The following is a 14,423-nucleotide window of genomic DNA, read 5'->3' as shown; positions in this document are numbered from 1 at the left end:
CTTTACAAGCGCGTTAATTAATACCTGCAGCTCCTGCTATTGTAAATGTTGGTTATTTGTCATTTGACACTAAATGGAATTCAGCCATCATTTATGTTATGATTGCATTTACCAGCAGAGTAAAAGCCATGCCTTAGCGACAGTGTCTACTTGTTATGTGTCCCTCTGCAGCATTTCAAGCTTTTGGTGGACGGGCTTCACGTCAAAGGAGAGGGCAAAGTGAAAAAGGCAATGAAGGAATCTTTCAAGATCCTCAATGAGGTTTGTCCTCCTTCGCAAAAAAACCCCACAGCAACTGCTACGTGTACAGTACAGTAGGTCTTTGTTAAATCCGAGTCTTCAAGTAAAATTGCGTGTCTGTTTTTAGGCCGCCGCACTGGGCCAGGGCAGCCTGTGTAACCAGGCCATCATGCTGATTACAGACGGAGCCATGGAGGATTTCCAAGACGTTTTTCGGGAGTTTAACTGGCCGGAGCGACGGGTATGACATGAACGCAGAAATATGGGCATGCACAAAAATGATCATTGGTGAAAATTTGTTTTTATTACGCTGCCCTACTGAATGCAGCGCTTCATTGTCTCTCCAGGTTCGAGTGTTCACCTATCTAATCGGACGCGAGATGACATTTGCGGACAATGTCAAATGGATCGCCTGCAACAATAAGGGTAAAAAAAACAGATGGTTTTACATTTGGTTTCTTTGTTTGAGGAAGCAAATACTTCAGCGAATGATGAAACCTCTATAATCCACACAGGAAAGTGGGTAATTTCATCAACAAGAAATAGAGTAATTAATGAAAAAACTGCTGCAACAATCACTATTAAAGTCTTAAATGAAATGATATTCCCTTCTCCTTGTTCTTAGCAGGATAAGAGGTCTCTTGAGCTAATCTCAGGTGGCACTCTTTGGAGCTGGGTATCATGTGCTGCCCTCTTGTGAATTACACGGGGTCACGCAGCAGCTCAGAATTGAGAATAATCACTTTATCCTGCTCTAAGCGCATAAAAACCCTCGAATGAATAACCGATTATCAGCACAGATACGCCGTTCACATATCCCTGGCCAAAAAATGACATTTCTATGCATGTGTGTCTATGTCCATAATGGATAACAGGTGCACTCCCTTCTGTTGCGTACACTGCCAGAAACAAAATATCTGTCATGAACAGCGATTTTGGTGCCTGATTTTGCATAAAAAAAGTCTTCTACACTATTTACAGGTTCAGTTTTAGTTGAGTAGGCAGTCTATTTAATAATATTTGCACCGGCACTCCAGAGAGATGGTACAACGGGAGAAAGGTTTGACACGTTTTACATATTTATACCTGGCAGTGCTTCAGTAGCCTGTTGTCACCGAGCAGCTACACCACAGGTATCCCATTGACGTCATCATCTCCCACTTGTAGAAATGCCATAAACCTTAAGCCAAGCTTTAAGGAAAAACACATTCAAGCTGTTTTTTTCATTAAAATCAGCGTAGAGTTCTGATTCCTATTAATGTAATACCCGAAGGCAGAAAGCAGAAAGTTAAAAATAATAAAGAGGGCACTATGTTTTTAGAGTAATTTGGGATCTGTACTGTCTGTGTGCATGGATTTTTTTCCTACAGGTTACTACACACACATCTCCACACTGGCTGACGTCCAGGAAAACGTTATGGAGTATCTCCATGTTCTGAGCCGGCCGATGGTCATAAATCACGACCACGACATTATCTGGACGGAGGCCTACATGGACAGCGTGGTAAGTCCTCTGATTATTTGTGTGCCTGCTGAGCAACATACATCACTGTCTTGCGTCAGTATCATCAAAATGTCAGACTTATTTAGTGCTTTCTTGCTATTACTTATATTGATGCACTTTACATTGCATTTGTGAAGGGCAGCGGTGATAAATGTCCAAATGGCATCTACATGACAGTGTGTCGTCTGAGGGCTTCTCTGTGTGATGCAGAAACGTGCAAAAACCTCTATCCAAAGCATCTGAAAGACCCTAAATTGTCTTTGCAAGCGCCCAAATCAAAATAGCAACCACACAGTTATCAAACAGTAATGCACTAGCAAAGAAATTCAAGACAGCGCAGCAGCCTACACACTGCAGAAACCACTTCATCACCACTACAACTGTCATTATCAAAAAAATTTAAATAATTTACTGTATGAATAAATGCAAATAAATGAGCAAAAAAAATAGCAGTATTTAATATAAACCATTTTATTTGTGACATAAACTGATATTTCATTTTTAATTTGCTTCCGTATTTATTTATTATAATCTCCTTTTTTATGTACAGTATTATTTACCCTTTGAAACACTTCTGTTAAAAACATCTATTAAAAAATGATTAATGAACCAGAAATGTATGAATAAATGTAAAAGGAAAAGACAGGCATAAATAAGATTGTAAGATAAATACAAGATAAATACAAAGAAAATAGACAAAACAGAAACTTAATAAATTGTCGAATTAAAACAAATCACAAAGTAAAAAGAGAAATGTCAACTTCTGAATTTACTGAGTTTATGTTTCTTTTTTTTTAAATTAATCAGTCCGTACATTTATTTTTTTTTTATATTTTTTTGGTGCTGTTCAACAATTACACAGCCACATAAAAATAAGCAAATTTAGCAAAATATGTGGGACAAGTTACTTAGAAAATACAACTTTATTATTTAATATTTTATTAAAAGATAGTATTCTATTACTTAAGTGCATTTACTTACTTACTAACCTAAAGTACTTAGTTAGAGAACTTTCTAGACAGCTATTTGGTACTTGGCTTAATGATACTGGAGGATCTGACAAACACATTTTCTGCACCGAATATTTATTTTTCAGTTTTACTGCCTTGCCTCTGCCTACCATTTCTCCACCTTTCATTTCAGTATATTTTCATCTGTACATATCATTTCATGTTTGTTGTTTTCCCTCCTCTTCATCACCATCTTCAGCTCCCAAATACAGCAGAGGTAATGGTCCATACTTGGGGCTTTAACTTTACTTAGCTAAACTGTACATTAGCCACATATAACCTAGAATATAGTGTGTGTAGTCTTGCTTAGCTTTGTTTTATAGACACCACCAGCCGACAGGTTTTAGTGGCGTTTGGTTGTTTCTTGTTAGCATAATGCTAGTCCTGCTAATATCTGCTAATGCTAAAGTTAGCTCAACTTCTCAGTAGCTAGCTATTGTAGCATAGACGGTATTTAGTTTTTTTCTTCTGAAATATCATCTCCAAATCACTTCCTTATTTTTTCCCCCATGGGTAAACACTGCTGAAGTCATGTTTAATTTAAAGTTAGCTAGCTAATTTAGCTTTTTAGCAGACGAGTGAAATTAAAGTGTATTTTGGTTATGTTTTAGCTGTTCAACACTCAGGCACAGAGCCTCCTCCTGATGACCTCAGTAGCCATGCCAGTGTTCAGCAAGAAGCAGGAGACTGTAAGTATTCTGAATGCCCCACATCTCTTAGCTTATCCTTTAACTAAAGACTTTGGCATAATTTTGACAGTTGTGTTGTCATTGCTACATGGGGTTTTAAGGCTTTATTACTCGACTATAAAACACTAAATGGCTGCTTCTCAACTACTTACCTACCAGCACATGTTCTGCAATCATAGACGAGAGAACTGCTGTGCATCTCAGCCATGCAGTCTTTAGAGATTTTGTTGTGGACTTCACTTAAACTGACAATAGACAGTCAGATGCTTTTGCACATTTTTAATACTTCAGCCATTAAACTTGTCTTTTACTTGGGGATGTTTTTGTATTTTTTACAGTATGCATGTGTTTTAATTGTAAAAACCTGCCATGACTTTCCCGTAGTTGTCTCATGGGATTCTGCTGGGAGTGGTAGGAACTGATGTGGCCTTAAGAGAGCTGATGAGATTAGCTCCGAGATACAAGGTAAAAACAAAACATGTCAAATAAAGCACCATTGAAACACACCATGCCTTAAATTCTTCATTATTACGTGATTTAATGTTAACTATCAGCATTATTTCAGAACTCTGCAATGTACTGTAATATATGTGAATGCATCCTGATGTGCCTTTGTCTTTTCAGCTGGGTATCCATGGTTACGCCTACCTCATTACCAACAATGGGTACATCCTGTCTCATCCTGACCTACGGCCTCTGGTACAGACTAAGATCTGCTGTACTTCTTATTAAATAATTAAATTGTTCTTAGTTTTTAGCCTCTGCTTTATGGTTGTATATAAAAAAAATGTGATCCTTTGTTTGTGACTTTGTATGCAACAGTATAAAGAGGGCAAGAAACTGAAGCCTAAACCCAACTACAACAGCGTTGATCTGGCAGAGGTGGAGTGGGAGGACACTGAGGAAATGGTGAGAAACGCTTCTTCTTGTCAACTGTTTTTGCTGTTTGTCAGTGATCTACAGTGAGATCTAATGAAACTAAACACGTGTGGATGATGTCTGTGTTTTAGCTGAGGACAGCCATGGTTAAAGGAGAAACTGGAACGCTGTCTTTAGATGTGAGAACCTCAGTGGATAAAGGAGTGAGTACTTTTGTCTGTGTGCGGTACGGAAGCAGTGATTTCCTTTTCTCTTTTCTTTAGTTTTTACTGTCTTTTTGAGGTGACACGTTTCATTCGCAGCTTTATATTTCACTTCAGTACGAGACTCCTGTCTTTCTCTGTTTGTTCACTGTCACTTATGTCGGCTAAGTCTCTGTCTGTGTTTCTCAGACGAGAGTGATGTTCTTGAAGAATGACTACTTCTACACTGTCATCAGCGAGACACCATTCAGGTTTGTTCTGATTGCATTCAGTGTGACGTCTTTAATAAATAACGTAATAGGATGTAAAATAATGTCCTCTCTTCTCTTGTCAGTCTTGGTATAGTTTTAAGCAGAGGATATGGACAGTACATCTTCACAGGAAATGTTTCTGTAGAGGAGGGTAAGTGTTTTTCCATCTGCCTCAGTTTATCTGTATTTATGTCTGCCTTTCTCACTCGTACTCGCTCATGCCTTGGTTTTCCTCAGGTCTCCACGACTTGCTGGCTCCAGATCTGACCATACCCAGCGACTGGTGAGTTTAGCTTGCAGGGTACAGATGATGGTGTTAGATCTGCACAAATATCCATGATGAGGGCATTTTTGTTCATTAATTTGTTGATCTGTCTGCGTGTGCTCGTAGGACCTACTGTGAGACAGACATTGACCCAGCACATCGCAAGCTGAGCCAGCTGGAGGCTGTGATACTATACCTCACAGGCAAAGAACCACATCTGGAGTGTAAGTTGAGACTTCTGAGACTCTAAGCATGTTTTTGGTGGAGTTAGTAAATTCTAAACTTAAATGTAATTTTGCTTCTTCTCAAGTTTAGCCCCGTAACTACAAATCGAGCCCTGCATATCTACAGAGGGAGCAGGTCCTTATCTACGGAGCCCAGAATGGACAAACTAAACCGTGGCTCTAGAAAGGGCCTTTTGTGCTTTTTCCATTAGATTTGTATTTAATTTTTCCCCTCTCTGCTTTTTCAGGCGATGGGCAGTTGCTGCAACAAACTCTATTTGATGCTGTGGTCACGGCTCCTATGGAAGCTTACTGGACCGCCCTCATGCTCAACTCATCTGGGTGAATATTGAGCTAGACCTGAAACTGTGTGTGTGTGGGTGAACTTTTTGCAGAAGTAAAACAGGAAGGTCATAACCAGACGGTTAAGCTTCTATACCTCACGTTTACCCTTTTTGTCCATCCTTTGAGACAAGTTGCACGACTTTATTTTTTACTAATGCTCACCTTTTTCCTCTCTCTCTTTTGTGCTCTCAGTGTGGACGAGGGGGTAGAAACGGCTTTCTTGGGGACCCGCTCAGGCTTGTTGAGGTTCCAGAGGTATACTGGTATTGAGAAAAGAGTTGCCAAGTGAGTAATAATTTTATATATTAAATATTGTCCCACCAAACTAGTAGTGCTAAAAAATAACACGGAGATGGGGAAATAGTTGAATTCAGAGGGATGGAGATTAAAGAACTGAGTTTAAAGTGACATTACGCCCTCCGGTGGTCGTCTAAATGTCATCCCAATACAGTATCTCCAAAATCAGATCCCATTTGATATAAGAAATGGTTTTCTCTGCTGTGCCATTTTAATTTAATCTCCCCCTCTGCCTGTAAGTAATATTTGAACACTAGGAGGATAATATATATAAACCTAAACTGACTAGAGTTTCTCTTAGTAAATCACAGCTTTCAATAAATTAGCTATTGTTAATGAACAAAATGTTAATCTTCCTTTTTAATTTTTATCTCACAACTCTAAGGGTTTTTTCCTTCTTATCATTCAAGTAATAGGATGCTCTCTAAGCTTATTTTTGTCTCTCCCCAGGTCTTTCCTGACCTCCTCAGACAAGGAGAATATGTTCACACTGGACCATTTCCCACTGTGGTACCGCAGAGCATCCGAGTACCCAGCTGGACAGTTTCTGTACTACATGCCCAGACAGGAGACTAGAGGTAGAGGACATACCATTACTTAGCCCACGCAGACACACAGTAAACACCCTGTGTGCTTTTTTTATTACCAATTTTCTCAGCAGTGTGTAGCGGTCAAGAATCTCTCAGTGGCAGGCTTACTTCTCTACAGTCAGCAGGCTACGACTGCTTATTTCAGTTTTATATTTACAGTATGTGCCGTGGCAGCATCAACATGATTCTGACACGGGCGTGACGAGTCAAAATGGCCTGAAAGTTTCGGTTCAGACTTTATTCTGTGCAGTTACTCAACTAATTTCGTTGTGGTGTTTGAACAGTAGTCATCGGTTACGTTAATTTTAACTGCCATCGTGTTTGTCATCACATCATACTAACTCTCATCTTTGATTCCAGTCGAGAAATGGAAGAAAAGCAATGTATTTTTATTCTCTTCCTCTGGATTTAGTATTTTTTTTATTTAGTTCTATTGTAATAAAGTGGATTTTTAAAGGGCTTTAAGCTTAAGTGCTTCGGACTGAGTTTAATCTTCGCTATGCTAGTAGATTTAGATGTATGTGAGGCTGATAACGCTGCCTTTCCTTATGAGAGAATGCAAGTTTTGTGTATACATCTATTTCCTCACATACTACAATTTATATGTTATATAAAATAGACATTTTTTGACACAAATTTTTAAATTAAGTATCTCATATATTCATTGACAAAGTGAAAGGTTTGAATCTTCAACACTAAGGTGATGGTTTATCACCGCCATCTTCAACTTTCACTTTTAAACACTAAATAGTCCCCTGTGTGTATTAGGGTTACGGTGAATCTAGTGTGTTATTTTCAGATATATTCAGGGACTATGAGGCGGACTATAGTGCCACCTTGAGGGCAGAAGAGGTGGAACACCAAGCGGAGGAGGGAGGGAGAAAACGGAGGGAGGCGGATGATGATGATGATGAGGAGGAGGATGAGGAGGAGGGTAGAGGAACACAGTTACTGATACTTGGCATGCCTCCTATTTTTAATTCATCCTTATTAAGTTTAGTTTTTTTCTTCTATCTACTCTGTCTTTCTTCTTCTCTCTTTTCTCCACTGCATGAGCATGCACTTAAAATATGGGAACCTCCTCTCCTCTCTTAGCAAGTCAGAAAGCTTTCTGGTCTGAGCCAACATCATATTTTGTCATTTTTTTCCCCATCTCATCGTGTTAAAACATCAGATTTTTCTAAATGCATGATTGTCTTTGATGTTTTCCGAGTGGAGTAGATAATAGAAGGCATGGAAACATATAATAGACACACTCTCCTCCTGCTTTTATGAATGTATTATTCGATTAGGTCTCGTAATCTCTGTTACGTAACGCTGAAAATGTTAATCTGGCTGGGATCAGCGGCTCGATGACAGTTGGCATCTGCTGGCACGAAAGGCTGCGAACAGACACGAAGAAGAGGCGCGCTAGAATTTGTTTTACATGCTACCTCCCCAGTCCAAGTCAATCTGCCATCCACATATTTTCAAACACGTCCTGGCACATATGAACTGACGCTTCAGCTGCTGTCACTATCGCTGCGAGCGTTCACACACTTGCAAAAGATATATTAAGCATGTGAGAGCGTTTTCCTTTTTATTTACTCTGCATGCGTGTACAGCACTCGTGCACGGCGGAATGCATGCACACATTTTCCTTTTCGTTATGCATGTGTTTATAAACTGCTGTAGGTTTCTTGCTAACTGTGCACGTGTTGTTCTGACAGCGGGGAGGATTGTGATTTCTACCACTGCCGTCACCGTGACCGTGGGAAAGAAAACTGCCATCGCTGGAGGTAGGACGCCAGCTTTTGTTTACACACACTCTGTCTTTCTTCCACCTTTTTCACTCCCTCCAAAGTTTGCAACTCTTTTGCAAAGAGCAATTCCCTGCACATATAAAGCACATTCTGCTCCCACCCCCTGCTGTAAAATCTACTGTCCCGATTTGTTTGTGATATTTAAACTTGCTGATTCTATCATTTTGGTGATAAATGTGCTTATTTGTCATTGCCATGCTTGTTGGATGTGCTCTAGATTAGACTCTAGCCCCTCCAGGCCATGACGCACCAGGCCAGTGGGTGTCTGTGAACAGAGTTTTTGCGCCATGTTGTCACTAGACGGCTTTTCTGTCGACTCAGCATGTTGAATTGGCTGTAGAGTGTGCAAACTGGTGCACAAGACGTGATGAAAAGGATGAAGTTCAAAGGACACACAGAGGTCTCTTCTTGCTTTTAATCATTATCTGATCTGAACATTCAGATACACAAATGTTTTCACAACAGCACGATCATCTACAATGAATAAACTGTAGACCAGCTGATCAACATGATTCAGGAGAGGCCAGCTCTGTACAACGGTTTGTAGGTCTTTCTAGCTACTGCCACCTGCTGGTATGAGGATTTACCTCCTTTCACCTCGGCACAGAACATACACCGATCAGGTCTCCCTTGTGCCTCCAAAACAGTTGTGCCTCATCAGAGAACATGGACATGGGCCTTCTGAGGGTGTCCTGTGGTGTCTGGCAAAGCAGTGTCATTAGTGTAGGGCCTTTGGGTCCTATGGTTTGAGTGGAGGGGCCTCTGTGGATCATCCCACAGATACTTGATTAGTTTGGGATCTAGTGAATTTGGACACCAAAGTCGCACACCTTGTGCGACTTGTTTTTTGAGTTGTTCCTAACCCGTTTTTGTGTGTGTGCCTGTGTCAGGCTGCATCCTGCTGGGGATGTGGACAAGGAGTGTCATTGCTATGGGGTGGGGGTACCTGGTCTGGTTTAGGTGGGTACTACATGAATGCCAGGTCCAAAAGTTTCCCAGCAGAACATTGTATTGTCACAAGGTGATCCCCTGTCAGTGGTTTTAATGTTGTGGCTGATCTGAAAATGCGGCAGCTGTCTGTTTGCTGTCGTTTTTGCGGTGTGTTCAAATGTTCTTAGACAAGTCCGTTTGGAGCGTTTGCACCTTTTATAATGATCCACGTGATTCCTTCGTCTTAAAGATGTCTCAGATGATTACATAAGGAAAGCGTTTAGGGAGCTAGAACTCCATGTGCTCATCCTTCATGGTGCATTTTCCTCAAAAACATTTTGTCTTGTAACTCGGAGTATCTAGTTTTGTTTTGCTGCTTCCTGATGTGTGTGTGTGTTTGTGTGTGTTTGTCCCGGTAAGCCCATCTGCGACTGACACACTCATCACTCATAATTATCTGAGCTAGACAACACTCTCTGGAGTTGCATGATCTGATCACGTGTGAGTGAGCGTCTTATTATGCTGCGAACAAAACACTCCGCGCACACTTCAACGGAGTCGCACAGAGCACACGCGCTTATCTGTTTTTCACAGCTTTCGTAGAAATGATCTCAGGTGTGAAAATCGTGTTATATTCGGAAGTGGGAAACCAGAGAGTGGGAGAGAGATTTGAAAATAGGCATTTCGGTCTCCTAATTTTCACTGTTACTCCTTTTTTCTGTGGTTCATCTCACTAAATCTATTATCTAATCTATTATTATGTAAAAGAAGATTTATCCTGAGAACAGTACAGCACAGTTTTTGGACTAATTGTACTAGTTTGTTCTCCTCGCTGCTGTATAACAGAAGAAGAAGGTGTTTCATTGAAATTATTTAAACCCGCACATACATTTTCTTGTCGTCACACTTCCTAAGACGTCAGACTTTTCTCCCTTCTCTTCCCCTCATATTTTTCTTTCTCTCTCTGTACCTATCTCTTCCCCTTGTTACTCTCCTCTCTCCCTGTCATGTCATTCTTTCTCGTGCTTCCTCTCATTTCCTGTGTTACTCGCTGCTGTACGTTGCCCTCTTGTCAAGTGACTTGAAATATTTAAAAGCTGCCTGGTAAAAGAATGCCACACATACAAGTTAGGATGTTGGGATGACTCTTGTAGCTTGTGTGGCACATGAAAACACAATGAGAACACTGTCAAACTGCTCTGTAAGATGTGCCACAATAGAAATAGTGGAGTTCCCTCAGATTCAGGTGCAGGTCTGCGCACATATTATCTTGTTTGTGGATTAATTTATGAATTTTATCTTTCTAATCCTCCTGAATTCAGCTAATATTTAATATTACATGGCTATGATGGTTGTTATTCTACTAATGGCCACTGGATGGCAGTGTTTGTCTGAAAAGAATGTGTGGTCAGTTTTCCACCAGTGTCTGAGCTTTCATGCTGATTTGGTAGGGATTTAATTTCTCCCCCCTTTTGATGAAGTCGAAAGGTTTGGTATTTCAGAGGCTGAACCAAAATTAGCCTCTAGATGATGACTACAAAAGAGTCACAGTGTTTACGCTGTCCCAGGGCTCAGGGATGGATTAGTATATCTCTGCGACAGAAGTGACAAGGCTGTATGTAAATAAACCTAATGCGCTGACAGAGAGGCAGACTGAGAGCAGGAGGAAGAAATAGCAATAAGTAGTTAAATTAAAAAAAAAAAAAAAAAAAAGGGCAGAGGGGAGATATTTGACATGGAGTGGGAGGAGGAGGCGAAAGGCAGGAGTAAGGATAAAAATGAGGGAGAAAAGGGGGGAGTGGGGGCAGTTGAAAAGGTGAAATAAGACACAATAGACCAGACAGAGCGTAGAGGATAAAGAGAGCAGCGATGAGAGAAAAGAGAGGCCGAAAAAGACTGAAAAGATGATGGGAGAAGAGGCGACAGAAAGATAAATTGAGACAAGATAAGCGAGGGGGAAGGGAAGGAGAAAGAAGATGGGAGAAAGGTGAGAGGAGATAGCGGGTAAAGGACGGGAAAAAAATGAGATAAGGCAAAGTATAAAGAGGAGCAGTTATCATTTCTGATTTCTGCTCTCATTTAACACTGTATTTATTTCTCCTCTTGACTTCCTCTCTCACCCAAAATAATATTTTTCTTCACCTCAAGTCATTTCCTTTCTTCCATTTTAGATGATAATGACCCAAAACGTTATTTTTTACCTACAACTGTCGAACCTTTTGTTACGTAGTCATCAGTTATTTTGAACCAGTGCAGTAAGTAGTAGTCTTTCAAGCCATGCCACTGGTCTGGATGTAAAATTGACATAAGTGTGATACGTTTTTTAATTTTATTTTATTTAAATCAATGCATATTGACCAGGAAATGCTTCATCACCGTCGTCATATCATCATCGTCATCATAATAACACAACACACCATAGATTTCTGGCCAGTGTAGCCGTAGAGGCCCTCAGTCATAATGGCTGCTCCGGTTTTTACGTAACAAACTATAATTTATTATTCGTTTGCACACACACGCACACACACACACACACAGGCTATAGGAACAGGATTCAGCTAGCTAAGATACTTAGCTATCAATAACACAAGACCTGCAGACCAAGGGGGTGAGAGGACAGTGTTTCTAGATCCATAGACAGAGTTTAGCTGTTGTTTTTCTATCAGTTGCTGCCTCGGAGTCTCTGAAGTTCAACGCTGTGTTGTACTTGTTTAAATCAATTTTATGAAGGTGATATGAAAATGACTATGGCTATAGCCTATTATACCTCCTCTTCAGCCAATTTTTTTTTTTTGTGGCTAAAATCTGCACTGCATCTCTTGGCAGCAGTGCAGTGACTGTACCTGGAAGCCTTATTATCTTAAATTAATGATGAAATAAACATAAAAAGACGGTATTTGAAGCATAATTTTAACCTAATTATTTTTATCGTGAATGATAACTCAGTCGGAGCTGACCAGCCTGCACATCTGCACCTGTCCAGCTGGCATCTTCATCCCGACGCACAGCTGTCTGAAAAGTTCACACTTTTTTTGGCCACGCCAATAACTTCTTCGATACCGTGTCAATTATTTGGTAGCAACTCTCAATAAACGTTCAGTAAATGTTAACAGCAGTGAATCAGACCTACCAGTTTCCACTGATACGTCCATTTTCACGTGTAGAGCATTGCTCCAGGGATAATGGACCAATCATGGCCGGCTACTGATGTAACACTTTTCTCCTTATGAAAGTAACACACGACGATTGTCCAATCAATGAGAATTCGGTCCAGTGAGAGCATATTGCCCAACCAGAGACCATCTTTACATTAGTGACCTAAGTCACATTGCAGGCTTGACCAATTCCTGACAGGAAGATGAGTTACCCTCATGGTCCATTATTCAGCCTTTGTGAATCCTGATCGTTCATGGGATAAATTACAAGTGCAGTAGTATCAAGAAGTAGAATGAAATGTACAGCTACATGTACAGTAAGTATGTAGAGGTAAGGGTATTCATAAAACTGAAACGTCAATACTTGGTTCTCTGAGAACATTAACTTTGACATATTTGTCATTAAACCATTATATTTATCTGGTCTTTCATTGTGCTTGGTTAGCTGCTATCTCTAAGCCACACCTTAACCCAACATCTTAAAGACACAGATGTTCTATCTCACATCTGGACAGCGACACGAGAGGCAGCATAGGCCTCCGTAAATGCTAATGTACACTACAGGTTGGCTAAATCTACAAAGCGACCCTCTTGAGTTTCAGAGATTAGGCAGCTTTCAAAACACTCTGTCCAAACTCTTTCTATGCATCGTATGGAAACTTTACTATTAGCTATTGAACACAAATAAATGGACACAACAGATAATCATTACTGAGATCTTAAAACCTAAAACAGAACACAGGAGCCACAACAAAAGACATACATCATGAGTTGACACGTGAAAACCATAAAACGGATACATCGAGAAAACATTTTTGGGATTGCTGGGCCAACACACCATAGAAGACTACTATAATTATACTTATCTGCATCATACCCAGGTATAAGATAACACACTATTAATATAGGTATTTCAAGCCAATCAGAAATCGAAAGGGAGCAATTGTTTTAGTGTACGGGGTGGACAATATGCAATGGACGCCGTTTAGTTTGACTATAAAATGTTTAGGTGGGCTTAAATAAGGGTGTCAATGAAAAGACTACACAAGGCAAAGCAAGCTAACTTTTTTTTTGGGTGAATGCTTTTTAACAGAAGGACTCTTTGGCGGTGGAAAAAATATATTCATGTTGTGGCGACACACCTTCCATTGCATATTGCTGACCGTTCAAGAAAAACTGAAAGGATGGATTAAAAGAAAGGATGAAGGTGAAGGTGTCTGATAAGAACTTTCCACAAATAGCACTGGATGGAGAGATGGATAGAGAGATACAGAGATGAGAAGGAAGGGGGGGGGGATAGCAGCTTTTTAGTTTAATCCTTCTTTCTTTATAATCCCTCTGGGCAAATCGTCCAGCTTAGAAATGAAGAGAAGGTAGGGGAGGAGGGAGAGAGAGAGAGAGAGAGAGGCCACAGGGGATCTGATTGGGTAAATAAAGTGCAGGAGTCTGAAGTTTGTAGTCCTTAGATGATTTTTTTTGTAGTCCTTACCAGGAGACAGGGTTCTCTGAGATAGTTTTTTCGTGCCATAGTAGCAAACATTCACCTCTTGAGGGGTGAAATGACTCTGAAAATGCGTTCGGAGCAAACAATATCAGCTGTAAAGCAAAGTCTGTGGTCCTTCAGATCCTAGTAATTGGTTTTAAACCTTTTCTGATCTGGAAGCATAGTCCGAGTAACACCAGAAAATATGTCTGTGATTGTTTTTTTGTTTTTTTTTTTTTAACCACGGTAAGAGGCGCTGATCGTTTACAAGCATCAAATGAGCAAGGTCTGTATTCTGCAGAAGACAAATACAGCAAATTTGGATTCCAGTTAAGTGGATTTGTTCCCCAGGGAGCTGAGTGACAAGATCCGTTGCAGATTCTCATGCAGAGCTCCCATGTTGGACGCAGATGGAAGGTCCAGAGAAAAAGTGGCATCTGGTCCAAGATTGGGGAGACTTCCTCGTTCCAAGTCAGGAAGTAGAAACGTCTGGCGATCAGTGGTTTGATCAGTTTCTCAATCCAAACTGGTTTTGTGTTGGATTTATTCCAACAAC

At 40.3% G+C, this 14,423-nt stretch overlaps 1 protein-coding gene across 1 annotated transcript in view; it reads left to right on the top strand.

Annotated features, from left to right (window-relative positions):
- cacna2d4a (calcium channel, voltage-dependent, alpha 2/delta subunit 4a) overlaps positions 1-14,423 on the top strand; it is a 77,320-nt gene that overhangs the window by 10,836 nt on the left and 52,061 nt on the right. Inside the window, exons 10-27 of the mRNA XM_084573241.1 lie at positions 172-261; positions 368-481; positions 588-666; positions 1,611-1,744; positions 2,954-2,971; positions 3,366-3,443; positions 3,828-3,908; positions 4,068-4,142; positions 4,266-4,352; positions 4,454-4,525; positions 4,715-4,776; positions 4,860-4,927; positions 5,014-5,059; positions 5,168-5,265; positions 5,514-5,607; positions 5,803-5,895; positions 6,358-6,485; positions 8,207-8,275. Coding sequence (XP_084429367.1) covers positions 172-261; positions 368-481; positions 588-666; positions 1,611-1,744; positions 2,954-2,971; positions 3,366-3,443; positions 3,828-3,908; positions 4,068-4,142; positions 4,266-4,352; positions 4,454-4,525; positions 4,715-4,776; positions 4,860-4,927; positions 5,014-5,059; positions 5,168-5,265; positions 5,514-5,607; positions 5,803-5,895; positions 6,358-6,485; positions 8,207-8,275 — 1,486 coding nt within the window. The remainder of the gene's footprint in view (positions 1-171; positions 262-367; positions 482-587; positions 667-1,610; positions 1,745-2,953; positions 2,972-3,365; positions 3,444-3,827; positions 3,909-4,067; positions 4,143-4,265; positions 4,353-4,453; positions 4,526-4,714; positions 4,777-4,859; positions 4,928-5,013; positions 5,060-5,167; positions 5,266-5,513; positions 5,608-5,802; positions 5,896-6,357; positions 6,486-8,206; positions 8,276-14,423) is intronic.

The sequence above is a fragment of the Chelon labrosus genome (genome assembly GCF_963514085.1).
Source record: "Chelon labrosus genome assembly, chromosome: 23".
Taxonomy (NCBI): domain Eukaryota; kingdom Metazoa; phylum Chordata; class Actinopteri; order Mugiliformes; family Mugilidae; genus Chelon; species Chelon labrosus.
The sequence above is the reverse complement of the archived record's forward strand: the minus strand, read 5'-3'. Positions and strand labels throughout refer to the sequence as shown.